Source organism: Aquarana catesbeiana, linkage group LG03 (assembly GCF_042186555.1).
Source record: "Aquarana catesbeiana isolate 2022-GZ linkage group LG03, ASM4218655v1, whole genome shotgun sequence".
In the NCBI taxonomy this organism is placed as follows: Eukaryota; Metazoa; Chordata; class Amphibia; order Anura; family Ranidae; genus Aquarana; species Aquarana catesbeiana.
This window is the reverse complement of record NC_133326.1, coordinates 441,944,548-441,972,266: the sequence shown is the minus strand read 5'-3', so window position 1 is coordinate 441,972,266 and position 27,719 is coordinate 441,944,548. Positions and strand designations below refer to the sequence as shown.

At 42.2% G+C, this 27,719-nt stretch overlaps 1 protein-coding gene across 2 annotated transcripts; it reads right to left on the bottom strand.

Moving 5' to 3' along the window:
• Nucleotides 1-360: 360 nt before the first annotated feature.
• TXNDC15 (thioredoxin domain containing 15) lies at nucleotides 361-27,719 on the bottom strand. Of its 2 annotated transcripts, none has more exons than XM_073620813.1 (5): nucleotides 27,438-27,716; nucleotides 25,369-25,847; nucleotides 21,896-22,059; nucleotides 13,679-13,809; nucleotides 361-1,030 (listed from the first exon to the last, which is right to left on the bottom strand). In XM_073620813.1, exons 1-5 carry the CDS (start codon nucleotides 27,499-27,501, stop codon nucleotides 834-836), a joined length of 1,035 nt encoding a protein of 344 aa, XP_073476914.1. In that variant the 5' UTR covers nucleotides 27,502-27,716; the 3' UTR covers nucleotides 361-833. The 2 variants fall into 2 exon arrangements, with proteins under 2 accessions (XP_073476914.1, XP_073476915.1); XM_073620814.1 differs by lacking the exon at nucleotides 361-1,030 and adding an exon at nucleotides 3,615-3,744 and having other exon boundaries at nucleotides 27,438-27,719.

The following is a 27,719-nucleotide window of genomic DNA, read 5'->3' as shown; positions in this document are numbered from 1 at the left end:
ATGCTAAAAAAGGAGGATGGACAAATCTTTTGCTGAGGCTACTACATTCTGGCAGCCGTCACCTGTTACATACAGTGGGCGTGGCCAAACAGTGACTGCAGCTGATTGTGCAGTCACTGTTTAGCCCAACATTTTCTGCCCACGTGATCACCCCCTGCTTGAATTTTAGGCCGGTTCATCAGAAGCCCGACAAAATTTTCGGCTAGCTTAAGATTCCAGGGAGAGGGCGGTATTATGAAGAGAAGAGCCAAGTCTCAGAGTTAAAAGTAACTGGCAACACATTAATGTATTAACCTTTAAAAGTAAATACATTTTTAAACCCTTCAAAGATTTTCAGTGACAAATTAAACTCTAACAGAATATTTTCCATGAGGTTTTATTTCATGTGTTAAATTATATTTCCATAAGAGATATATGCTGATAAAATATAGGCATCGGTTTCCACTTTCAGGCAGGAAACCCTTCAACAGGCAAATAATTTAAAAACAGTCTTATGGAAGCATTCAACCAGGTTCTGAAGCACTGGGATTGATTAACAAGAAAAGAGCATGTTCACTTTGTTACGTGTATGTACGCTTAGCTTATGTTCATGGGCAGGCAAAAATCCTGTTTTTTTTTTTTCCCCTTGCACATTATTGCGTATTCAAAGTGAGCAAAACTTCACCGTAGTTACTAAGCTAACTGAACAATTTATACTCCTTTAGTAAATCAACCCGATTGATTCAAAAAATAAGTTTAGGGATTGGTTAGGCATTCAACTGCCCATCACAGCTGTATTCAGATGCATGGGCAAGCATTGTAGTGTTTGTCCAAGATTCAAGCTTCTGATAACATCACTCCTGGTGTTCATGCTCCTGACCAGGTATAAGCCAGCGAATTCTGTCCGTTTGCATGGTGGCATACATTACAAAAGCTGTCACATAGAGAACAGAGAACACTAGAAGCCAGTCAATTCCTGTTTGAGGAGTGCAGGGCAAGGGTCCTTCATAGTCTGCTTCGGTTACGGTGACATCAGGCCTTGCTTCAATTCCTGATTTAGAAAGGAAAAACATCTCAGGTTAAGCATATCCTGGAAACAATGGGGGCGATTTACTTAAAACACAGAATCTGGTGCAGCTGTACATAGCAGCCAATCAGCTTTCAACATCAGCTTGTTCAATTATGCTTTGACAATAAGCCCACATTCACATTGGGCCGATTTGGCATGTGATTTGACATGTCAAATCGGAGCCTATTGCCAGCAATGGCACCACCAAAACGGTGCAAAGCCGACTTTGCGGGCAAAAGTAGTTTCTGCACTATGTCTGGCAACTTCGGGGGCGATTTCAATAGAAATCTATTGCACAGATGTCTGTCATATCGCCCCACAAGTCGGACTGAAATACCGGTTTGAAGCTGTGCGAGTTCAGGTCAACTTACACAATTTCAAACCTGCTAAAACCTAGAAAGTTGGTTGGTTACTATGCACAGCTGCACTAAATTCTGTGTGCTCCAGTTTTAGTAATTGTTCCCCTATTAATCATTTTCATCCAGATTTTCCCTTTGTGCTCATGTCTATGCAACATCTGAATTTCAGTACCTGTGAATGTGTCAGCTAGTTGCAAATATAATGAGAGACAATCCAGACTAACCTAGGGTAAAGCATTAGAGGCTATAGGAGATAAACTCGTTGTATACTGTTATTATCCACTTGCCGACCACAATACGTATATATACACATTGCGGCTTTGAAGTAGTTTACTAGGGGTTATCGCTGAAGCTATCCACCATAACCTCATTTTTTTTTTTTTTCAGCCGGCGGCTGGCTCTCTCATGAAAGTGGTCCAAACGCCTCATTAGCCACTGGATCACTTTCAAAAGTAGCAGGCGGAGACGCCCCCCTCCCAACGCTGTTTCTCGGGCTTACCGTTTTTACCGGCGCACCCAAGAAATGATCCGACAGTGTGGACGGCTGGTCACAGAAGTGAACAGATTGTCTCTGATCGCCTCTATGGCCTTGGATTACCAGAGTGACATCATGACGTCACTTCCGGTCTTGGGCAGAAGTAAACATTTTTTATTTATTTTTTTTTTAAGATCAAAAAATAAATAAAAACATTTTTGATCTTTTGCTTTTAAAAAGGTAAAGGATATTTGGGGTCTTTTTGACCCCAGATCTTTCCATAAAGAGGACCGGTCATCCTTATTTCTATTACAAGGGATGTTTACATTCCTTGTAATAGGAATAAAAGTGAACAAACACAATAAAATTAAAAAAGGGAAATGTAAAAAAAAAAAAAATTGAAATTTAAAGTGCCCCATCCCTCCGTGCTCACGCGCAGAAGTGAACGCATACATAAGTTGCACACGCATATGTACACGGTGTTTGCAGCACACATGTGAAGTATCGCCATGAACGTAAGAGCGAGAGCAATAATTCTAGCACTAACCTCCTCTGTAACTCTAAATGGGTAACCTGTAAAAAAATTGAAAGCGTTGCCTATGGAGATTTTGAAGCATCGTAGTTTGATGCATTCCATGAGCGTGCGCAATTTTAAAGCGTGACATGTTAGGTATCCATTTATTCAGAGTAACATCCTTCACATTTTACAAAAAAAATGGGCTAAATATTGTGTTTTGGTCTTTTTGTTGTGTGTGATTTTGGCCCATTCTTCCACACAAACTGTGTGAAATCAAATCTTGAAGGTTCCATGGGTCTCTTCTATTAACTCCGATCTTTAGTTCTTTCCATAGATTTTCTATTGGATTCAAGTCAGGTGATTGGCTGGGCCATTCTAGCAGCTTTATTTTCTTTCTTTGAAACCAACTGAGTTTCCATGGATTTGTGTTTGGGATCATTGCCTTGCTGAAATGTCCACCCTCATTTCATCTTCCTGGTAGATGGCAGCAAATATTTATCAAGAATGTCTTGATACATTTTTCCCCTTCAACGATATGAAGTTTGCCAGTACCGTATGCTGAAAAACAGCCCCACACCATGATGTTCCTACCTCTAAACTTCACTGTTATAGGGGTGTTTTTGGGGTGATGTGCAGTGCCATTTGACCTCCAAACATTGTGTGTATTATGGCATCCAAAGAGTTCAATTTTGGTCCCATCTGACCAGACTATATTCTCCCAGTATTTCACAGACTTGTCTAAGACCCCTTTCACATTGAGGCGGTTTTCAGGCACTTTATCACTAGAAATAGCCTCTGAAAAGCGCCCGAAAAGCACCTCCCATTTATTGCAGTGTCTCTTTTCACACTGGGGCAGTGCGCTTGTGGGACGTTATGAAAAGTCCTGCAAGCAGCATCTTTGGGGCAGGTTGGGAGCACTGTAAATAGAGCTCCCAAAACGCCCTGCCCATTGCAATGAATGGGCAGCACTTCCAAATCGCCTTAAAAGCGATTTCAAAGTGCTAACAGCACAGGCACTCAGTGTAAAAGGGGTCTAAATATTGTGCAGCCAACTTTAAATGAGCTTCAACATGCCCTTTCTTCACCAATGGAGTCTTGCATGGTGAGTGTGCATAAAGGTCATGGCAGTTGAGTGCATTACTTACTGTTTTCTTTGAAACAATTGCACCTGCTAATTCCAGGTCTTTCTGAAGCTCTCCCATAAGTGGTCCTTGGCTCTTGGACAACTCTTCTGATAATTCTGTTCAGTCCTGTGTCAGAAATCTTGCGAGGAGCACCTGGTCGTGCCGGTTTATGGTGAAATGATGTTCTTTCCACTTCTGGATCATGGCCCCAACAGTGCTCACTGGAACATTCAGAAATTTAGAAATCCTTCTGTAACCAATGCTGTCAGTATGTTTTGCAACAATAAGGTTGCAAAGGTATTGAGAAGGTATTGAGAGGTTTCTTGTGCGACAACGTGGTAATGAGACACCTTTTTAAAGGCCATCAGTTGGGGTGCAACTTTGATGCAGCTTTGGATGGGTGCAACTTGGATACGACTTTGGCTTTGACCAGTGATAATGGACAACTGTTTCACACAAGTTGCATTGTATAACATTCAGGTACGACTTTCATGCAACTGAGGGTTAACATTGAAGTCTATGGCCCTCAAGTTGCATGAAAACCAGACCAAAGTAATGCATGAACTACTCTGAAGTTACTGCAACTTTAAGTTGTGCATATATGAATGGTTATCATTGGAAAACATGGAGAACAAAGTTGCATGACAAGTCACACAAGTGTGAATGTAGCTTTACTCTCTCACTCAATGTTCACCATTGCCATAAAATTATAGGAGAAAGAGCTCCAAAAGTGTAAAACCCTTGTATTCACTTTATTAGCCTCAAAGACAGGTTAGCTTGTTTCTTGTATGCCCCTCCAGGGGCAAGCTAATCCATCTGAGGTGACAGCTGGAAGTGGGGAGAGTACACACGGACTGTACTCATACTGTCACAGAGTGGAGCCGGCTGGCAATAACATAATATGGTAATAATGGGGGATTTTAATTATTCAGACAGACTGGGCGGAGGCTTGCCAGTTCCTAAATGTCTTGCAGGACAATTTCATGGGTCAGATGGTAGACACACCAACTAGAAATAAGGTGTTACTAGATCTACTGATTACCAACAATATAGACCTGATCATGGATGTGGAAATACGGGGCAATTTAGGAAAAAGCGATCACAGGTCAATTGGCTTCAGTATAAATCACACAAATAGGGAACACAAAGACACTGAATTTCAAAACAGCCAATTTCAAAAGAGCGAACGAAAGTCCTGGATGGCTTAACTCAATGTAAAAATGCATATAAAAGCAAAGGAGAAGGCCTTCAAAAAATACAAGGCTGAGGGATCATCAGCAGCATTCAGACTTCACAAAGAATGTAACAAGATATGTAAGGGTGCAATTACGGTAGCTAAGATAGAACACGAAAGACACATAGAGGAGGAGAGCAAAAAAAAAAAAAAATCCCAAGTAATTTTTTAAGTATATACTAGAGCTGCACGATTCTGGCCAAAATGAGAATCACAATTTTTTTGCTTAGAATAAAAAGATCACGATTCTCGCAACGTAAAACCTTTCACATTATACAAAAAATTGGGCTAACTTTACTGGTTAGTTTTTGTTTTTTTTAAAGTAATTTTATCCAAAAAAATTTGCAATTGAAAGGCGCTGCGCAAATACAGTGTGACATAAAATATTGCAACAACCACCATTTTATTCTCTAGGGTCTCTACTAAAAAAATATATATAATGTTTGGGGTTTCCAAGTAATTTTCTAGCAAAAAAAAAATTATTTTAACTTGAAACCAACAAATGTCAGAAAAAAAGGTTTAGTGTTTAAACTTTCCTCACTTACACACAAAGTGTATTCCATTGACAAATTGTTACAATGTTTAGACTTTCAACTGATAAAGAATGTTCTGATTCTTGGCAGACTGCCTGGATTTTTTCTTCCTTTCTTTTGATGGCTGTGGCTTCAGAAGAGCAGAGAGAATTATTTGCATAGCAAGCACTAAAACACTTTTATCAAGATCGCAACGGGAAATAATTGCAATAACGATTTTTGAAGATTAATCGTGCAGCACTAGTATATACAGTGCCTTGCAAAAGTATTCACCCCCTTGGCTTTTTACCTATTTTGTTACATTACAGCCTTTAGAGTTCAATGTTTTTTTAATCTGAATTATATGTGATGGATCAGAACACAATAGTCTAAGTTGGTGAAGTAAAATTAGAAAAATATATACATAAGACTATTTTTCAGAAATAAAAAAAAAATGATAATTGGCATGTACGTATGTATTTACCCCATTTGTTATGAAGCCCATAAAAATCTCTGGTGCAACCAATTACCTTCAGAAGTCACATAATTAGTGAAATGACGTCCACCTGTGTGAAATCTAAGTGTCACATGATCTGTCATTACATACACACACCTTTTTGAAAGGCCCCAGAGGCTGCAACACCTAAGCAAGAGGCACCTAACTAACCAAACACTGCCATGAAGACCAAGGAACTCGCCAAACAATTAAAAGGGACAATGTCGTTGAGAAGTACAAGTCAAGGTTAGGTTATAAAAAATAAATAAATAAATAAATATCCAAATCTTTGATGATTCCTAGGAGCACCATCAAATCAATCATAACCAAATGGAAAGAACATGGCACAACAGCAAACCTGCCAAGAGACGGCCACACACCAAAACTCACAGACCGGGCAAGGAGGGCATTAATCAGAGAGACAGCACAGAGACCTAAGGTAACCCTGGAGGAGCTGCAGAGTTCCACAGCAGAGACTGGAGTATCTGTACATAGGACGACAATAAGCCGTACGCTCCATAAAGTTGGGCTTTATGGCAGAGTGGCCAGAAGAAAGCCATTACTTTCAGCAAAAAACAAAATGGCACGTTTTGAGTTTGCGAAAAGGCATGTGGGAGACTGCCAAAATGTATTGAGGAAGGTGCTCTGGTCTGATGAGACTAAAATTTAACTTTTTGGCCATCAAAGAAAACGTTATGTCTGGCGCAAACCCAACACAGCACATCACCCAAAGAACACCATCCCCGCAGGGAAACATGGTGGTGGCAGCATCATGCTGTGGGGATGTTTTTCAGCAGTCGGGACTGGGAAACTGGTCAGAGTTGAGGGAAAGATGGATGGTGCTAAATACAGGGATATTCTTGAGCAAAACCTGTACCACTCTGTGTGTGATTTGAGGCTAGGATGGAGGTTCACCTTCCAGCAGGACAATGACCCCAAACACACTGCTAAAGCAACACTTGAGTGGTTTAAGGGTAAACATGTAAATGTGTTGGAATGGCCTAGTCAAAGCCCAGACCTCAATCCAATAGAAAATCTGTGGTCAGATGTAAAGATTGCTGTTCACAAGCACAAACCATCCAACTTGAAGGAGCTGGAGCAGTTTTGCAAGGAGGAATGGGCAAAAATCCCAGTGGCATATGGCAAGCCCAGAGACTTATCCAAAGCGACTTGGAGCTGTGATAGCTGTAAAAGGTGGCTCTACAAAGAATTGACTTTAGGGGGGTGAATAGTTATGTTGTTGTTTGCTTCACAATAAAAAAAAAACATTTTTAAAGTTGTGGGCACGTTCTGTAAATTAAATGATGCAAATCCTCAAACAATCCATGTTAATTCCAGGTTGTGAAGCAACAAAACACGAAAAATGCCAAGGGGGGGTGAATACTTTTGCAAGGCACTCTAAACGGTAAAAAAGGGAGGACATGACATATTGGCCCCATAAAGAATGAGGAAGGATATCTGGTTACAAAGGATGGGGAGATGGCGAAGGTATTGAATCTGTTCTTCTCCTCAGTCTTCACAGGGGAATCAAGGGGCTTCAATAACCAAAAAAACTGCAGTTTGTCCTCATGACACATCACAGGAAGCACCCTCATTGCTAACAGAGGACAGAATTAGAAATAGACTTGGGAAACTTAACATTAATAAATCACCGGGACCAGATGGCTGGCACCCGGGGGTACTTCGGGAACTTAGTCAAGTAATTGCCAGACCATTGTTCCTAATTTTTACTGACAGTCTACTGACTGGAATGGTACCAGCTGACTGGAGAAAAGCCAATGTAGCACCAATATTTAAAAAAAAGCGCCAAAATACATCTGGGAATTACAGACCAGTTAGCCTAACATCAATAGTATGCAAATTCTTGGAGGGGATGAGAAGGGACTATATACAAGATTTTAGTAATGAAAACTGTATCATTAGCAGTAATCAGCATGGATTCATGAACAATCGTTCTTGCCAAACAAATCTATTAACCTTCTATGAGGAGGTGAGCTGCCATCTAGATAAAAGAAGGCCCGTAGAGGTGGTGTACCTGGATTTTGCAAAAGCATTTGACACAGTTCCCCATAAACGTTTACTGTACAAAGTAAGGTCCATTGGCATAGACCATAGAGTGAGTACATGGATTGAAAACTGGCTACAAGGGCGAGTTCAGAGGGTGGTGATAAATGGTCAGGGGTGGAAAGTGGGGTGCCCCAGGGTTCTGTGCTGGGACCAGTCCTTTTTAATTTGTTCATAAACGACCTGGAGAATGGGGTAAACAGTTCAATCTCTGTATTTGCAGATGACACTAAGCTAAGCAGGGCAATAACTTCTCCCCAGGATGTGGAAACCTTGCAAGAAGATCTGAACAAATTAATGGTGTGGGCAACTACATGGCAAATGAGGTTTAAAGTAGAAAAATGTAAAACAATGCATTTGGGTAACAAAAATGTCACGGAACGTCCCACACTCCGCTTGAGTGCTTCCGTCATATACCACTTCCTCCCAGTCTGTATACAGATATCAGATATTCCAACCTCTCTGAGCACAAAACAAGGCGACACTTGCTTGTTGCTAACATGAACTCACTTTATTCAGAACCAGAATACAGTCTTATATACAGGAGAAAATATTACTCTAACAATACAAACGTAACCTAATTAACATGAGCTAATTAACTAATCCTTTATACAGCCTAGGTGACTGAGACATGACCTATTGCCCAGACTGAGTTAATTATCACAGGACATTTTCTCACAATAGCAGCAGCTCCAATAGGAGTCGTCCCGTCTCCTACATTGTATAGAGGATAATGTCATCAGCTCATTAAATTAACATAAACACAGGTAGTTGGAGTTGATGACACCAGCATCTCCTCACAGGATGTGTCCCAACAGTATGAATCAGTCTTATCAGCAGGGGGCTGCTGGAGGAATCCCCCCTCCTTCTTCAGGGACACAGATCCCAGATGACCACAGCAAGGAGTCCCCAACAGAATCAAACAACATACAATACACACATATATACACGACTGAGTCCGATCAGCACAGTTCAGACCGGACCTCCAATTCACCCCACAAAGAGCACCGTTCCATTGAAAATCCAGGGCCCATAATCAAAAGGCAAGAGGCTCGCACCCAGTCCTCTCCAACAGCCTCTGTCCCGGCTAGGTCTGTCATATTTCTCCCCTTTCGGCAGGAGACTAACACAGGAGGAGACCCCAGACGGGTTGACTCCGAAGTTAGTCAGTAGTTCCAGTCCTCTACTGCCTGTACCCACACAGTACCCCAAACAAATTGTTCTAAACAGAGTATTACTCACCCAGCCAACCTCTGCCTCTCTCAGAGAACATATCTGCCGCTGGGGAAAGGCCTGGACTGGCCCTTCTCCCTGGAGTCCTTTCTGCCTCTGGAGAGAAGACAGGGGGACTGGGCTCACTCCGTCATGCTGTTGGGGATCTGTGCCGACTGCCCAGCATCCCTGGAGTATACAGGTGGAGACTGAAGTCTCATCCACCTTCACAGGAAATCCATCCTCTGTTAGTTGAGAGCAGAGTCCAGCAGTACTCGGCCCTGTTGCCAGCCCTTCTGCTGGAAACCCCACACCATCTGCTCCGGCTACCTGTTGGGGAGGGAGGCCGACTGCCCCACCTCCCTGGAACTCTGTAGTTGTTGCCGGTGATGGCCAGAGGTTGGTAGCACTCTGCCCGGTTGCCAGTGCTTCAACTGGCGAAGTTCCCTGTAACTCCACAGATACTGCTGTTGGTGCTGGGCAGAGCACAGTGAAGTTTGGCCCAAATAGCAGCTCTTCTGCTGGAGGCTCATCAGGTTGTTCTTCCTCAGCAGATAAGTCTATTAAATCCCCTACCTCTATAACTGGTGTCTGTGGATAGAGGTTCACCATCTCCTGTCCGTGGAACTCAGAAGATGCCATCAGTGCTGAGCAGAGCGCAATGAAGTTTGGCCCTAATCCCAACTCTTCTGCTGGGGGCTCACCCGATGGTTCTTCCTCAGCAGAAAAGTCTATCAAATCCCCTGTCTCTGCAACTGGTGTCTGGGGATGGAGGTTCACCATCTCCTGTCCATGGAATCCAGAAGATGCTATCAGTGCTGGGCAGAGGTTAGCAGAGCTCTGTCCTGTTGTCAGCACTTCAGGTTTGGGGATGGCAATCTCCAGATTTTCTGCTGCAGATTCTCTGGCATGCTGCTGGACAGGCACATTCCTCCATCCAAGATCATCCCATGCAGAAACAGGATCATCAAGGTCAGTCAGCACTTGCTGCATCCGCCATAAGACCTCCGCCTCCCTAGCTGTGGGGGCAGGTTGGCAAAGCACACTATTGCTCTGCCACATTGCCGACTCTTCAGCCAGGATTTCAGGGTTGTCAGCTGGTATTTCCTGATAGTCCCAGGCAAAGGGAGCCCAGCCCTAGCACTGAGCAATGTCTAGCAGCCGTCTGTAGGCGATCTTTAGCTCCCATTCCTGAACGGCCAGAAACTCCAAATCTTCCTGTGCCCAGTGCACTTCCGAAATGTTCAGTAGCCCTTCTCTGAAATCCATGATTTCGTCCAACCGCCACTCCAAATCACTCCCAAAAGTTAGAGTCCCCTGTCAGCTTCACATACAACAGTCGCAAGCTGCCGTAGCTTAAGCCTTCCGTTGGGCTGTCATCCGCTATCCAGGGACATGCTTGGGATACATGCCACCGGAGGGCTCTGTAGCTCTCATCCAGCTTTATCTCTGCCCAGACCAGCCTGCTTAATTCAGCTGTCTGCTTCTTGTGTGGTTTTTCTCCCAAAAATCGCACCCGCAGTCCGTACTGCGACCAGTACCTTTCCTCGATGGAGGGGAGAACTTTTTCCCTGGTGTCGCTGCTCACGGGCTAGCGCTTCCTTCCAGAGTTTGCAGCGAATAGAATCACACCATCCCAGCAGACCTGCTCTGACACTGGTCCTCTGTGCTGTATCTGCATCTCTCGCAACCTCCTTCTGAATTCCTCATCCATGGCGGCTGGTATCTGTACCTCGGATCCAGATGTAAGTTTGGATGTCCCAGACTGCAGGAAGCTTTCCCGCTGCTTGCCACCAATGTCACGGAACGTCCCACACTCCGCTTGAGTGCTTCCGTCATATACCACTTCCTCCCAGTCTGTATACAGATATCAGATATTCCAACCTCTCTGAGCACTGACCACAGCAAGGAGTCCCCAACAGAATCAAACAACATACAATACACACCATATACACGACTGAGTCCAATCAGCACAGTTCAGACCGGACCTCCAATTCACCCCACAAAGAGCACCGTTCCATTGAAAATCCAGGGCCCATAATCAAAAGGCAAGAGGCTTGCACCCAGTTCTCTCCAACAGCCTCTGTCCCGGCTAGGTCTGTCATAAAAAATATGAATGCAATCTACTCACTAGGGGGTGAACCTCTGTGGGGAATCGAGGATGGAAAAGGACCTGGGGGTCCTAGTAGATGATGGACCCAGCAATGGCATGTAATGCCAAGCTGCTGCTAACAAAGCAAACTGAATATTGGTATGCATTAAAAAGGGGATTAACTCCAGGGATAAAGCTATAATTCTCTCACTCTACAAGACTTTGGTCCGGCCTCACCTGGAGTATGCTGTCCACTTCTGGGAACCAGTCCTCAGGAAGGATGTACTGGAAATGGAGCGAGTACAAAGAAGGGCAACAAAGCTAATAAAAGGTCTGGAGGATATTAGTTATGAAGAAAAGGTTGCTAGCACTGAACTTATTCGCTCTGGAGAAGAGACGCTTGAGGGGGGGGTTATGATTTAAATTTACAAATACCATACTGGTGACCCCACAATAGGGATAAAACTTTTTTGCGAAAGGGAGTTTAACAAGACACGTGGCCACTCATTAAAATTAGAAGAAAATAAGTTTAACCTTAAATTGCGTATAGGGTTCTTTACTGTAAGAGCGGCAAGGATTTGCAATTCTCTTCCACAGGCAGTGGTTTAGATAAGCACCTGAACGACCGCAACATACAGGGATATACAATGTAATACTGACATATAATCACACACATAGGTTGGACTTGTGTCTTTTTTCAACCTCACCTACTACATAACTATGTAACCCAGGTGCAGGGTGAAATGCACAATAAAATGGGAGTGCTTTAACTAATGTTGTATGCCACATATTGAAGCCAATAAAAGGTTTTACACAATCGTGAACATGGCGTAAGAAAATAAAGCAGAAGCCCTGGATGTTTAACCTCTTGGGGGAAAGTGCATTGAGACCTAGCTCTTAAATGAAAGGTCATGGCCATCTGGTGAGTTCTCCACAGTGGTGGTGTTTCATGGTGGTGGATTTGAAGCACTGAAGGAACTTTATGCACATAGAGCACTGATCACTTTATAGAGCTGATTTTTTTTTTTTTTTTTTTTATAAACAGACATTTTTAATAAATTTATGTGGACACATTTACTTGGACATTTTTTTTTTTAATAAGAAGATTTGATCATTTATGGATGCACATAATTAATTGGGATCAATATAAATGCATTGTAGCATTTTATATGTAAAAAGAGAGTGACATGTTTTGGTTGATATGCATACAATGTGTAATATACACATACATATATACATACACACACACACACACACACGTAAAAGAGAATGATATATACAACCTATGAGCAACACAGACATGTGGCATAGGTATTTGAATACAGCAGCACCATATCACCAATTGAAGGGGAATTAAATATTTAGCACTGTATACTAAGGTTTAATATTTAAACACTTTGTGTGTTTTTGTACAGCAGCTGTATTTGGAGTATGGGTAGACTGGGTATTATTGGTTGAGAATGTTTGGGGGTTTTAAGTAATTTTCTAGCAAATAAATACTGATTTAAAAACTTGTAAACTAAAAGTGCCAGATAAGGCTTGGTCTTCAAGTGGTTAAACTTTCTAAAGAACCTCTCTGCTTAGTATTATTTAGTTCAAGACAAAATTTTAATTCTAAAAACATATCTTTAGTTACATAAACAAAAAGAATGCCTACAAAATGTTTTATCATTTTGGTCAGCCAATCTCATGACAGATACAACTCTGCAACTCAACAGGATCACTTTGCTGTTTCATAGTTTCTCATTAATGTTTTCAAATTCAGCTTCAGCTCTGTGCTCACTGAACAGATGTACCAATTAATTGGTCATTGAGAAGGAAGCAGAGAACTGACACAGGAAGCTGCATTAGCTGAAATGGGAAATAAATGCATCACTGCCTGACTGTGAAGCATAGCAGAGATGTGTGAAAAAGATTAATATTGCAAATGCTTTGGCAGGTAAAGCTATAAAGCATGAAAGTATTTCTATTTATTGTTTGCTTATCTGTTTTTCTTTTTTTTTTATTGGATAAATAAAAAAAAAAAAAAAAAAGCCATGTCCTTTCTTGCAAGATGAAACTGTCACATGCTTAATTTTGAATGACATGTACAGCAATTGTAATAAATACAAATTTACTATAAAAAAGAAAAGAGAGTCAGTTAGGAGTCTGTTCAGAGTTCTGCTTTGAAGCTACCCTGTCAGGTGGTAAAACTAATAGAAATGAGAAAAGCAATACAGTACCCAGTAAAAGAAGTAAGTTTATACTTACCTGTCCAGTGACTGGTTTGCTTAAACTTCATTTTCTTGCAAGGATCCATGAGCCAATACTATCCAACACTTCCAGGGGCTTGGAATAGCAAACCTCCCACTGGCCCTTGTATTTCCATCCACCACCCTTGCGTCACCACTGTAAAACCACAGCAGCCAGAGGGGAAACACGCTATCCAACAGAAGTGTTGGGTAGTAATAGCACACAGAGCCCTGCAAAATAATTTTTTAGCTATACACTAAAACATCTGCAAACAAACGATATATAAAAATTAATTAGTGTAGATATACTGTACCTGACTGGTTGAATATGAAAGCCTTAAAAGGCTCCAGTGTACGTTCTGTGTGATTAAATCTGGCCATTGGCTTAGCACCTTGAAACAAAAGAATATTTGGAACAGCAACCGTACCAAACCTAGTGGACAGACTATAGAAAAAAAATGAAAAGTTTAGAAGACTTCTCAGACAAAAATGTAATATTAACATAATAACCAAGAGCTGAACATTTTACCCAAGTATTAATGCATCATTTACACTTATTAAAGCGTCTGTAAAGCCTAACAATGAATTTCTCTTATTTTTCTTCCTTCTGGTCTGTTAAATAAATACGATTGAAAGTTTTGTGATAAACAAAAAAAAAAAAATTACCTCTTTGATCCTGCCAAAAATCCAGGACTTTCCTGTGCACTCTGCAACGTTATCAGCCCTGCCCAGTTCACCTACAGTATGTGAGCTACAAACCACCTTCCCCATGTTTTGGAGAGGAGGAGAGAGGCTGTCCTGTAGTCTTAACCCACTTCCTATCCTAGGGTAACAATGCTGTTTGCCTATACAGTACAGTGAGTGAGTGTTGTAATAGTTGTGAGCTGTAATACATACCATTTTTGTTATTGGGCTTAAAACACACTTTACCTGCTTAAGGACCGCCCCACGTACAGTAGTGTATTTAGGTTTTGTGCTGCCCTAGGCCTGACTAAACTCGTGCACCCCCTAATTTAAATATGACCCACCCCTTCCTGTCAAGGCCACATCCCTTGCTGTTTAAGACCCGCCCTGAAATTTTCGAGTGGGGACACTAGTTCTGAGGGCCTGGGGGAGGGGCAATGGATTCCCTTAATTTGCATAGATTTACTCTCACTTCCTGTTTGGCTATGGGGAAGGAAGTGAAGGGAAATCTCTGCAATGGGACAGGGATAGTAAAAAATAAACTGACAGGGGCTATAACCATCCCTTACTCTTTCCAAAATGGAAAAAAAAGTGTTGCCTATAGTTCTACTTTAAGCACAAATTTCTGACAATTTTATGGAGAGGACTAAGAAGATATAACCATGCCAATGGTGCAGCAGAAAACATATAGCACAGTGAGGAAGATTTGTGGTCCAGGATGATAGGAGAGTCAAAATTAGAAGTGGCGCCCCCCCACAGTTGCAGAATGCCGACCGCCCGCATACCGGAAGCAGTGCGGCCGCTTTACGGGGGCACTAGACTTTTTTGCCTCTCAGCCCAGTCCGCCCCATAAGACTGGCGCTACACTAACAGCGCAAGCCAGCGAGGACTCTTTCCGTGCTGCCCCCCTGCAAAGTGCTGCCCTAGGCCTGGGCCTTGTCGGTCTAGGCTAGGATACAGCGTTGCCCACGTACATATACTGCGGCAGGGAGGCCCTTAAGCGCAAAATCACATACCTGTACACGATTCCTTTCTTTGGGTCTGGGGTGTGTGCACCGCCGCCGACCTCCTACCGCTGTAATTGAACACAGCGGGAGCCAATCAGCGGGTCCTGCGGACCTGCCTCTTGTTCCCGAGGCAGACAGAACGGTGGTCTGCTTATGTAAACAAGGCAGATCGCCATTCTGTCAGAGGGGAAGATGGAGATCTTGTGTTCCTAAGCAGGAACACAAATCTTTGTCCTCCCTCAGTCAAAGCATCCCCCACATAGTTAGCAAGCATGCCCCGCCCCTTTGTTATATAAAGGGTTACTAAACCCAGGAGCCTGCATTCACTATATCTGATCGCCCACAGTACACAGAACATGGAAATGCAATTATTTTAGTAAACATAAACTGCTAGATGCCCCAGATGATGTCCTAGGGGACTAGACGCATTGGGTCAAGCCTATGCATGCGACACTGTCACGCCACCCCAGACTCGGAATCTTTGCTGTACAGCCTGGAGATTGTCTTTTTATGCGCATTTGTTTTTATCAGGTGAGTAGAACCTGTACTGTGTATGCATCTTAAAGCATTTAGCAGATTTACACTATGTGGTTTCCTTCACTTTGTTTCCATGTAGATGTCTGCAGTATATGGTTCTTACTGAGTTCATACACTTTGGAGAGTGAGTCAGTCCGATATACTGAAACCAAATGATGCAAACTGGATTGCCCCCCTAAGTGTTTACAACAGGCAAAAAACAGACTCTGTAGTGGAGTCATTCCAATCTGGTAAGATTGCATTTTGCCTATTGGTGACTGTTCACGTGGTGATTACAGCAATGGATTAGCACGACTGTCGTTCAATTCCATCCGTGGTGTATGTTGCCAAGGTACACACTTTGGACTTTAAAGTCTTCACAAAGTCATGTTTTCTTCACCTTATATTGGGACTTTTTGTTGATTTATCATTTCTGATCACTGCTTTAGCGTGGCAACATACATGTTATATATTGTTGCATAGTTTTGTCTTGCTATATAGTTGCCAGAAGCTGTTTATTTCTACATGTGTTAACACTAGCGCGGTTTAAATTTTTTTATAAACTGCTTTCTCAACAGGAGTATATAGCAGTCTTGTGACTTCTATGAGTGTCTGGTTAAAGCTTGTAGGAGGAATTTTCATTCTGTACCAACTGTCCTATTAGGATTCAGGACCCCTGACCCTCTATCTGGACAGTGCCGATTGGCCCTGTGCTGATCACATGCACCCTCCAAAGAAAAATAAAAAAACGCTCAAGCATTACACACCAAACTGAGCATGTGCAGCCTGTCCCCTGGCTCTATTATCAGGAAATATATTGGGGACGGTGGAAGGAGGAATGTATCAGAGATTTAACCCCTTAGGTTCCACACTGAGTATAACACGCATGCTTCATTGCATATACAGACTGCTTTTACTGTTGTGGGTTTAGTAACACTTTAAGAGCTGTTAGACGGCAGAGTCGGCAGATGGTGGGAGCCTTCACCTGGACTGGAGTTTGTTTTTTTTTTTTTGGGTCAGCGGTTGTGGCAGGCATCATGATTGCCGATGTACAGCGGGGGACAATTTTTTTGGTTTTGATTTTTTAATAAAGGGCTTGTCAAAAACTTGTGTTGTGTTTTTATTTACTTTTTACACTTTTTGGTGAATGAGTAGGGATACTATACACCCTACCCATTCACAGGGGGTGCGGGATCTGGTGGTTCAGGAAGGGGGGGGGGTGTCACTCGCTTGTGGGCCCCCCTCCCCCGGCCTGTCAGGCTGCATGCTCGGATAAGGGTCTGGTATGGACCCCACGCCGTTGTTTTTTTTTTTTCTTTTAGTTTAGCGTGGGGTTACCCTTAAAATCCAAACCAGACCTGAAGGGCCTGTTATGGATTGGTGGATTGGGGGGGGGACCCCAACACCATTTTTTGCACATGTTTGTATTGCCGGCAATGTCTTTTTTTTTACATTAGGCTTTCAGCAGGGAACCCCACTGACAGCTGATGACTTATCCGTTGTTAAGGATGCAGCAGCCAGCTACCCGGCCTGTTTCTTAAAGAGGAGCTCCAGGCTTCGTCAGAAAAATATTGTAGCTGCTGACTTTTAATATTAGGACACCTACCTATCTACAAATCCAGTGGTGTATTTACCCAAGCTGGTTTTTCAATCGGCTCCAGGGTGCTGCCACTGCCATTTCACGCCAAATGTGGCAGTGGGGGGGGGGGCAAGGCAAATAAGCGGAGCTCCCCCCTTTTGGGTGGAGCTACGCTTTAACAACCAGTTATTCAGTGGTTGTTAAGGACACCAGCAGCCCTGCTCCTTAACGCTGCAGCTACTAAATGTAGCTGAAACACTAGGCTGTGTTTAGGTTTCTAGTGTGCATGAACCTGGTTGTCAGGTGAACAGAGCTGCACGATTTTGGATAAAATGACAATCACAATTTTTTTGCTTAGAATAAAGATCGCGATTCTCAGCGTAACATCATCTTTAACAGTATACAAAAAGAAAAAAAAAAAAATGGGGCTAACTTTACTGTTTATTTATTTTTTAATTAATGTGTATTTTTTCGCCAAAAATTGCTACAGTGGGACATAAAATATTGCTACAACTGCCATTTTATTCTCTAGGGTCTCTGCTAAAATATGTGTGTCAGAAAAAGGCTTAGTATTTAAGTGGTTAAAGTGATTGTAAAGGTTTATTTTTGTTTTTTTTTTAAATAACAAACATGTCATACTTACCTGCTCTGTGCAAGGGTTTTGCACAGAGTGGCCCCGTTCCTCCTTTTCTGGGGCTCCCTGGCGGCACTCCTGGGTCCTCCTCTTTATCGGGTGCCCCATGGAGAGCCGCTTTCCATGGGGGCACCCGTGCGGGCACGCTCACGAGTCCCGCTGCTGCTTCCATTGACATGGACAGCAGGACTCGGCCCTGCCTCTCGTGATGCTGGATTGGATCGACAGTAGCGGGAGCCATCAATCCAACAAGGACCCAAGACAGCAGCTGGAGCCACTGGGCTCGGGCTCATACCTGGAATGATCAAGTTCAGGTAAGAAAAAGGAGGGGTCTGGGGGGGCAACTGAAGCACAGGTTTTTCACCTTAATGCAGAATGCATTAAAGCAGAACTTCAGCCATTTTTCATATTTCCATCTAATAAATCCTCTGTCCTTGTTGTTTTAACTATGGATAGTAAAACATTTTTTTTTCTGCCAGTAAATAAGCTTATACAGCTCACTTCCTATTTCTTGCCTGGTAAAAAGCCTAGGCTTATGACTTCATGCACAGCTCTCTCTCTCACTCTCACTCTCGAGAGTTTTCCAGGAAGGGAGGGGGGGGGGGGGTAAGTCATAAGAGGGCCGATGAGAGCTGCAGAACTGGAGGGGTAAATCCAGGAAGTAAACGGGCAGCAGCTTCAGCTGCCCACAGTTAAAATGGATGCAGCCAGACTCAGTGGAGGGAGATTTCTGCAGCATATTTGGCAAGCACAGAATCACAGGATATATAAAATAACATGCAAGGTGATTGGAGGGAAGCTTCAGAACGGCAAAAATGTTTTATTACAAATTATGTGAGAAGAATGCAGTTCCTCTTTAAGATGAAAAACCATGGGACTTTACAACCCCTTTAAACTGCCCTCATTTGCAGACCAAAGTTCATTCCTTTGATCTAAAAGAACTAAATGATACGTTTCTTTTCACCTCACGCTGAGCAATGTTGTGGTAAACTTTTCCGACTGCCTTTTTTTTTTGACAGCTCTGAGCAGAGAACGGCTGAATCGTGGAATTGCCGGATTCAGATCGTGAGGGGGTTAAATCGAGATTGCAATTTTTTAAAGATAAATTGTGCAGCTCTACCCAGGAAGTGTGAAAAGGTCACAGGACAGCTTTGAAATTCTGAAAGATCAACTGGAATTTTAGAACATATACAACTAAAACACCTATATTTGCATACACTTTAATGGCTTACTTGCTGGCTTTTACAACAAAAGCACATCAGATTGAAACTAAAGCTGCATATACACTAGTAGATTTTCATACAAAGATTCTCATTACATTGGACTGCTTGACGAATGTCATTCAAAATTGAATTTACTGTTAACATTCAATTTCGGAATGAATGTAATTTCCTGAACAAAAACCAAATATACTGTTAGAAAAAACGTTAATGCAAGAAAATTTTTCCTTCCTGTTACTTCGAAATTTCTTGCCACTATGGTGGAAAACGAGCAGCAATTTCACCCCACTAACACCTAGAAAATCAAACAAACGTTCTAACAATGAAAATGTTTAATCAAAAAATCCACTGTAGCACTTTATATGTAAAAAAGAGAGTGATTTGTTTTGGTTGATATGCATACATTGTGTAATTAGATAGATACATATATAGATATATCTATCTATCTCACACATACATTTGTTTTCTTCAATATAAAACTGAAGAATTGCACACAGACCTAAACCACTAAGTAACATTGATCTTGGTCACAATGATACAAAAGACTAGTCCAGTATATTTAAAAGTCCCAACCTAACTCTAATCTCACAACCTCTTCTTTCTAATGTAGGTAAATACGATATATGTAAAAAAGTATATAGAACTTATTGAACCGCCAGGTCTGCAACAGCAACTTCATTTTAAAAGGCTCCACTGCAAGCTCCCAATATATGCATTTTGCCTCTGGCACCCTCTGAAAGAGAATATCAACTCTCTTGACATCATTATGGGTTCCTCCTTTTCCTAAACCCTTTAGTATGAGGCTGTCTGGAGAGCTCACCAGAGTATCTATAGGGAAAAACACATTTGTCTATAAAATTATTTTTTAAGCTAAAAGATATGGTGTAAAAAATGATAGGATATATACTACCCCCTAGACTAGCCATCACATTCCTATCTAGAATTTAATAACACTTGAAAGAATGCGCACTTTCATGTGCTAGTTCAAAGGGATTCACACATAAGACATTATCTTAAAAAAATTCTTATATGTGAAAAGTCCCAATGCTCATGCTTTCAAGTGTTATGAAAAATGGTTAGTGCAGGAATAGATAGCGAACATAATCAATATATGCTCTAATATGAAATGTATGTTACACAGACTCTGTCCAGCAAAAAAAATACAATTTGCAACATAAGGATGGGTAGCCCTCTGACAATAATCATCATCTGGAATAATCATGTACAAATAAAATAAGGCCTGTGCACTGAAGCCTGTATACAGTGAACAGGACATGTTTTTACATGTCTCTAACCTCTGTGCGTTGCGTGCAGGTAGCCCATTGAAGTTTAAGATGCAGCAGTTGCATGGTCACAGCTGCTGGTCCTAATGTGACAGGCGAGTTGGTGTGGGAGAGCAGCCTCCAATACTCACTGTCTATGGGGCCACTTGTCACATTAAGACCAGTGGGGCTGTGGTCATGACGCTGCTGCATCCTAACGGTATACGAGCCTCAGTGTCCATGTAAACAAAGCCTAAAGGGAAGGGTGAAAAAAAAAAAAAAAAAAAGACAAAAATGGGAATATTTCCTGTTACTCCTGTTTTGTCTCCAAGGCAGGAGGTGAAAGGAAGTCTTCCTAGCAGATCACATACTGCTACAAATGGGGAAATGGAGCGCTGACAGGTGCTATTATTAAAATGAAAAATGGGACAGTGGTGTGGATCAGGAAGTGTGGCGTTTGCAAGAGGCAAACCGTTGAGGTGGTCGTTAGACCTACAGTACTGGGTTCAGATGGATGGGGTAGGCGGCAGCCGGCTTCTCAGAGCAGAAGGGACTCTGTGGGGAAGACAAGCAGAAAAAAAAAGCAGCGCCGCTCTAAGGGTAGTAGTGTGTATAAAAGACTTTAATAAGGTTTAAAATATGCACTCATATTTAGGCTGATAAAAACATTTTTTTTTTTTTTTTTTGCATTTTTTACCTTTTAATACTTTAATCCTATTTTTTCCATATATTTTTTCATATATTCTAATATATTTTTTAATTTTTTTTCTTATTTATTTTCTATATCTTTTATATATTTTTTTCCCAATTTTTTATTTATTTGCACAACCATCTTGCCATACAATCCTCTTTTACACTCCCTTGCGAGCCACATGATCATTCCATTTGTCTACCTCATTACAACTCCCTTTGCCTTACTACGATTGTACCAGCCTTCGTGTGTCTGACACACACACTAACGCTGCTTGACAGATCAATCCAACTCTACACCCCACCCCTTCCCCCTCCCCTTTTCTGTATATAATCAGGACTTGTCATGGCCGTCACACACGCCTGATGAAGGAGCACACATGCTCCGAACGAGATCGCTACGGCCACGCCGCCCAGCTCTCCAGCATCTGTCATCTCCACCCACGGACCAGCTGATGCACTGTCTGATGGAACTACATACCTCGGAGCTTCGGACGCCACCGGAAGTGGCCGAGGAATGACTCCTCCACAGCCCAGCGATCCACCGGATATGATCTCATGATGTTAAAGAGTAACACTACATGCCTGTTTTTATCAGCCTAAATGTGAGTGCATATATTTTAAACATTATTAAAGTCTTTTATACACACTACTACCCTTAGAGCGGCGCTGCTCTTTTTTTCTGCTTGATCGCATACAGCTGCAAACTCCCTTAACTTGTCTAAAAAATAAAAATAAAAAAAGAAGGACAATGGCTATACATACACAATAACATTTCACTGCAAACTCACTACAGTACACTACTGTATATTTGTTAGGATAATCTTAATGCAACAGAGCTGCCACAACCATAAATATGCATTATTAAACTGTAAAACTGTTGTAAAAAAAAAAAAAAAAAAAAAAAAAAAAAAAAAAAGTTTAATTCATACATCATACCTGCTGTGCTGTGAAGCATCCAGGGCCAAAAAATGCAAAGTTGGGAATGCTCTAGGTAATGCATTAAAATGAGGTGCCAAGGCAGCAGAAAAGCTGCACCATGGAGTGAAAAACAAAACCATGGTGCATTCACTGCTGTTAGGGTTAAGCAATTCCATAAGGTCCTATAAAATACAAAATAAAACCCAAGATTAAGTTAACTGTATACCATGAGTGCACAAATCAACTCTGACATTCCTACATGGAACAGCCCACTAAATTTGAAATTACACAGAACATGTAGGCTAGACACAGGTTTATTGCTAGAGAGTGAAAATAGAGGAGACACTTGTACTAACAGAATACATAATAAGAATGCCCCAGTTGTTTACATTCCTCTTAATTATGCAGCTCTCTTGTGCACATGGAATGGTGGTGCTGCGCTGCTATAATAGTAATGTTAACTTATAAATGATGTGCAAATAATGTAAACAAAGGTGATGCAAATATTGTGCAAACAACGTGTATAAATACCTAAAACTCAGAAAATCATATGGTAATAAAATCCATAACATTACAAGTACTAGTAGTAGTGCAATTCAATATTTGGAAGAAAAAAAAAAAAGTGCAAACGCCATAAATAAATATAAAAATTCCGACATTCGTCTCTCAATGTGCAGTGATTACAATTCACTATTGTATATGATTGTTCCGTTATAAACATAGACAGTCCAAAATAAAGGAGGTGGTGGGTACCGTATATACTCGAGTATAAGTCGAGATTTTCAGCCCTTTTTTTTGGCTGAAAGTGCCCCCCTCGACTTATACTAGATTCACCGCCATCTGCCTATATGATCAGCGTGTCATGCAGACAGACGGTGGCCAGCGTGTGATATTACCATTCGGCGGCCATTCACTGTTCAAAAGCCGCGCCGCCTCCTCGTCTGTGATCGGCAGAAAACTCCAGTGTACAGCCTATCACGGACATTCTCTCATCCTCGTCAGTGGTATGAGGATGAGAGAATGTCCGTGATAGACTGACCGCTGACTGCTGGGAAATGGAGTGTTCTGCCTATCACAGACGAGGAGGAGGCGCGGCTTGTGAACAGTAGAATGGCCAAATGGTATTATCACACGCTGATTGGTGCAGAGGAGGATCACGAGGAGCACGGAGGATGGAGATCGCCACACGGGAGGCATGCACAGGGCACATGCACACATACACAGGGACACATGCACAGGACACAGGGAGGTATACAGCTGCAGATGGGTATTGTTGACCCTCTTTTTCCACTTACAGTAGCTGCTGCATTTCTCACCCTCGGCTTATACTCGGGTCAATAAGTTTTTCCCAGTTTTTTGTGGTAAATTAGGGGCCTCGACTTATACTAGGATCGACCTATACTCGAGTATATACAGCGATTAAATAGTGCTAGCCTTTAGAAAATGATGTATCCCTTCACCATGCAGGCATGTGGATGTATCAGTGGATATTTCCTCTTTTTTTAGAGTTGACACCTCTGTTCTCACTGGCCTCTCACCTCACTGCTGTAAGGTAACAGCAAAGAACAGTAGTCTCAATCTGGTGGTCTGTGTATCTCTGCTTGCTTCTAGGGGTTCTCTAATGCTCCTTCCCAGCAGGATGGATCTCTATAGTAAGTATGTCTCCTCTATAGTGAGCCTGGGTATTCTCCCTCAATATCCTCCATGATTATATTCATATATAAAAGACTCTCCATGGTGTAATAATGTTTTGCAAGGTTTATTTCGAATTGAAAGTGGTTTTACTTACATTAGCACAAAGTAACTGCATATACTCCACAAGTGCCAAACTCGTACTAACTCCGAAGTCACTTTCGATATGCCTCTGCTCAAGCCCTACGCGTTAAAGTCACGTGGGCGTGACCTATCAGGGGATCCCCTTTTGCAATCACTTTCATTTCTTTGACAAGGAATGTAAACATCTCTTGTAATAGAAATAAGGGATGACAGATCCTCTTTATGGAGAGATCTGGGGTCAAAAAGACCCCAAATCGCTCCTCCACCTGTAAAAGCAAGAGATAAAAAAAAAAAAAAAAAAAAAAAAAGGAAGTGTTTACTTCCACCCTAGACTGGAAGTGACATCATGACGTCTTCAAAGATCATAGAGGCGATCAGAGATGATCTGGTCACCTCTATGGCTAGCTACACAAACCAATGGATCATTTAATGCCAAGAGACAAGTGTATGTAGTTTAAAGCGGGGTTCCACTCAAATTTTTAACTTAATCTTACCCCCTTCAGTTAATTGCATAGATATTCAAATGCCACACGAAATTTTTTTTTATCGCTGTAATTACCTTTATATTGTACTTTATTGTGGCACTTCCTGTCACTCCTCCCATGGGAGTAGGCGTGTTTATTGCCTTTCCCCGGCGCCGCACTGTCTCCTGGGAGCTTAGTGTCAGGCTTCCCAAGATTCAGTGCGGGAACAATGATCATGCTTGTGAACAAGCTGTGAATGAACAGCGTTCACCGCATCCAGGAAATCAATATTTCACATGCCCACAAGCAAGATGGAAACAGCCAGCATCACATTTTTTAAGTTATTCTTCAGTACGAAAACAGACAGAGGCAGAAATATTACACCCAAACTGTGAGTATTATTTTGTGGTTAGCAAAGTGTCTCAATGACCTAAAAAAAAAAAAAAAAAAAAAAAAAAAAAAAAAAAATTAAAAAAATAATATGATTGGTCGCCGGACTCCCACTTTAACAACCCCACTGCTTCTGAAAGCAATCCAGCTGCTCAGACTGCTTTTATAAGAAGTCAATCACCGGCTGGAAAAAAAAAAAGGAAGTATGGCTATCAGCCACAACCCTGTTACCCTGTTAAACCACTTGCAAACTGCAACGTATATATACACACATGGTGCGTATTGCAAGTGGCATATTGTGCTTTGCCAAAATTAATTTCATAAATAATTGTGCAGAACTTTTGATTCACCATTTTTGCAGTCACACTGTTTATCTTTACTAACAATCTTGTAATATTTTACAAACATCACATATCAAATAAGCACAAAAGACCACATACATCATAGACATCAGATGACAGTCACTTGGTCCGGCCATCTGCCTTGTCAATGAGGCATCCTAAAACAATAACATCCAACCACTTTCAGGGGACAAAAGTTAGATAAGTTGGAAAAATCTTGTCTGGTCTTTCACTGTTGCTACTCCCTAGACATGTCTGATTAGGCTACGTGTGTGCTCCTCCCCTGTTCATGGTCTAAAAATATAAATATTCCTTTTTAGACACAAAACCAAACCACCAGACTTCACCTGAGACGGTAGGGTCCTGCATGCATGTCTGACCATTTTGTGATGTCAAAAAGTCAATCAAATATAGAAGACACCAGCCAAAGAGCTAGCATCAGTTGCAACTTGTTGACTCAACGGCTGTTTGGCTTCAAGAATTAGTCTAGTGCTGGATGACATATTCACAATAGTCATACCTGGGAAACATTGAGGACCTGCAAGGTGAAATTGTCCATTCCAGTGATATTGCGTTCCACGCAGTTTACTTTCAGAGGTTTATTGCCATCTGTGCTGTTTGATTCTTCTGTTTTTATCTGTTCTGTATTTGATGTATCTGAAGCAGTGTTTTGCCTTTTTGTTTTCAGCTGGTCGTCTGAAGTACTATGTGGACATTCATTGGTGCTGCACTCTCCTTCAGATTTCTGGGTTTCATACACATCATCAGATGTTTCCATGACAACTTTGTCCATCTTCTTTGGTACCATGGAAAATAGCACTGCTGGGTCAGTCTGAATGTCTGAACTCTGCATTGCATCTGCTATTTCAGCTGTCTTGTACTGAACAGTCTCTGAAACACCAACTCGTTCACTGTTCACGGACTCAGCGATGGCATCCACATTGTGCCCAACTTCAGTGTCATTGTCATCTTCTGAATAGAGATCTTCATTATAATTCCCTGAGTAAAAATTATACACATGCGTTACCATTTTTTTTCTATTAAACAACCAAATGTATATATACACACACAGAGAGTCTGTTCACACAGGGGCGACTTGGGATCCGACTTCAAGTCGCGAGACATGAGAAAATCAATGTTAGTGAATGAGCGCCGTCTTAATGTACACTACTGAAGTCGCTCCAACTACAGAAAAGGTTCCTATACTACTTCAATCCGACTTCTAGGTGACTTGTACCCATTGATTTCAATGGAAGTCGCCTCCAAGTCGGATCCCCGTTCATAGTGAGGTAACTTTAGAGGAAGCAGAAAGGAATTTACCCAGGTACTCCCCACTAAACAGGCATGATGTCACAAGAGCTGATAAGCTCTGATTGGTCATTGGCAAAGTCCCCTGTCCTGGAGTTAAAGTCGCGTTGTAAGTTGCGGTGTGGTTCACGCTCAAGTTGTGTCCAAGTCGCCTCGCAAAGTCGTGCTGTAAGTTGTGTCGCCCCTGTGTGAACTAGGTCTTAAGCTGGCCATAGACAGGGAGTTTTCTTTTGTCCAACCAGTGGGCCTGCATCCACCGAAGCAAGATGGATGACGGAATCCTCTCACTGGGACATTGTATTCTGACAGCTGGACTTGCCTCTATCAGAATACACTGATCAGCGGCTGCAACCGCTATTGTAAAAAATATTTCCAGCATGTCTCTTTAACAGACCAACTATAGTGGAGTAGGGACAGCCACATGCTGACTAAAATTTGGTCGGCCCCTGCTGAACCAAATTCTGATATGTTTATGGCCAGCTTAACTCAAGAATGAAAATTACATGACGTATTTAGTGTAGCCATGGTGTGAGCACTCTTGACAAACAATCCGCCAATCACCCTGCTGCCAGACCCCCATCTATCATTTGAGACAATGAGAAGTAATTTGCATAGTTTTGTTGCGTTTATTGCGGGATACAACTTGGGTGGGGTAAAGGAAGATATGGGATGCCCATAGCACTTAATGTATGGTCATCGCATTGATAAGACATTGATTAGCGGCCTTGAAATGATGCACCTCTAACATTCACAGTCTATTTCCTCTGCATATCTTCTCTGCAGACCATTGCTCCTCCTCCCCCTGCACCTACTCCTGCAGGAGGTCAGTTTCTTTATGACGCACTACAAGTGAAATATCTCCTGAACGGCGCACGTTTAATAGGTATTTCCACTATCTGTAGGTAAGCCTTATTCTAGGCTTACCTACAGTTAAAAGTCACTAGGGAGGGTTTACAACCACTTTAAAGACACAGTCCAGAGTGTACACTCAGGACTGACCCCCCCAATCAGAAAGTCACAACAGTTGCATCATGGTACTTGTAGGAGCGAAGAAGTGAACTGGCGGATCAGGCAGATGAACTGGCCAAATAGGACTTGTTCGTTCATCCTTTCTGACCAAATAAACCCGCAATACTACCTGACCCTGCCAGGAGATACAATGCTGGTCAGTGCTGGAGTGGGACTACAATGTCCAGCCATTCAAAGCAGACAGATTCTTCATGGATGTCTCCCAGCTTACAGACACACTGCCACTCCTCGGTCACACAGACGCAGGCTCACCTAGTGCAATAGACAGCACTCCGAATGTGAAGACAGCCCGCATACACAGAGGAGACACCTCCATCCTCCACACTATCAATTCCCCCCATATAGCTCTGTCTGCCACTTTCCGGACACTCTGCACAAATCTCTTCCGGGTTCCCAGGAAACAACATTCCGCTTCCTAAACACACATCTGCAGATCAGATAGGGGTTCTGACTGCAGAGTGGAGCTCTCTGACAGGAAGCATGTGGCCTCCACAATACCTTTTTTTTTTTTTAATTGACCTTTATTGTAACAAA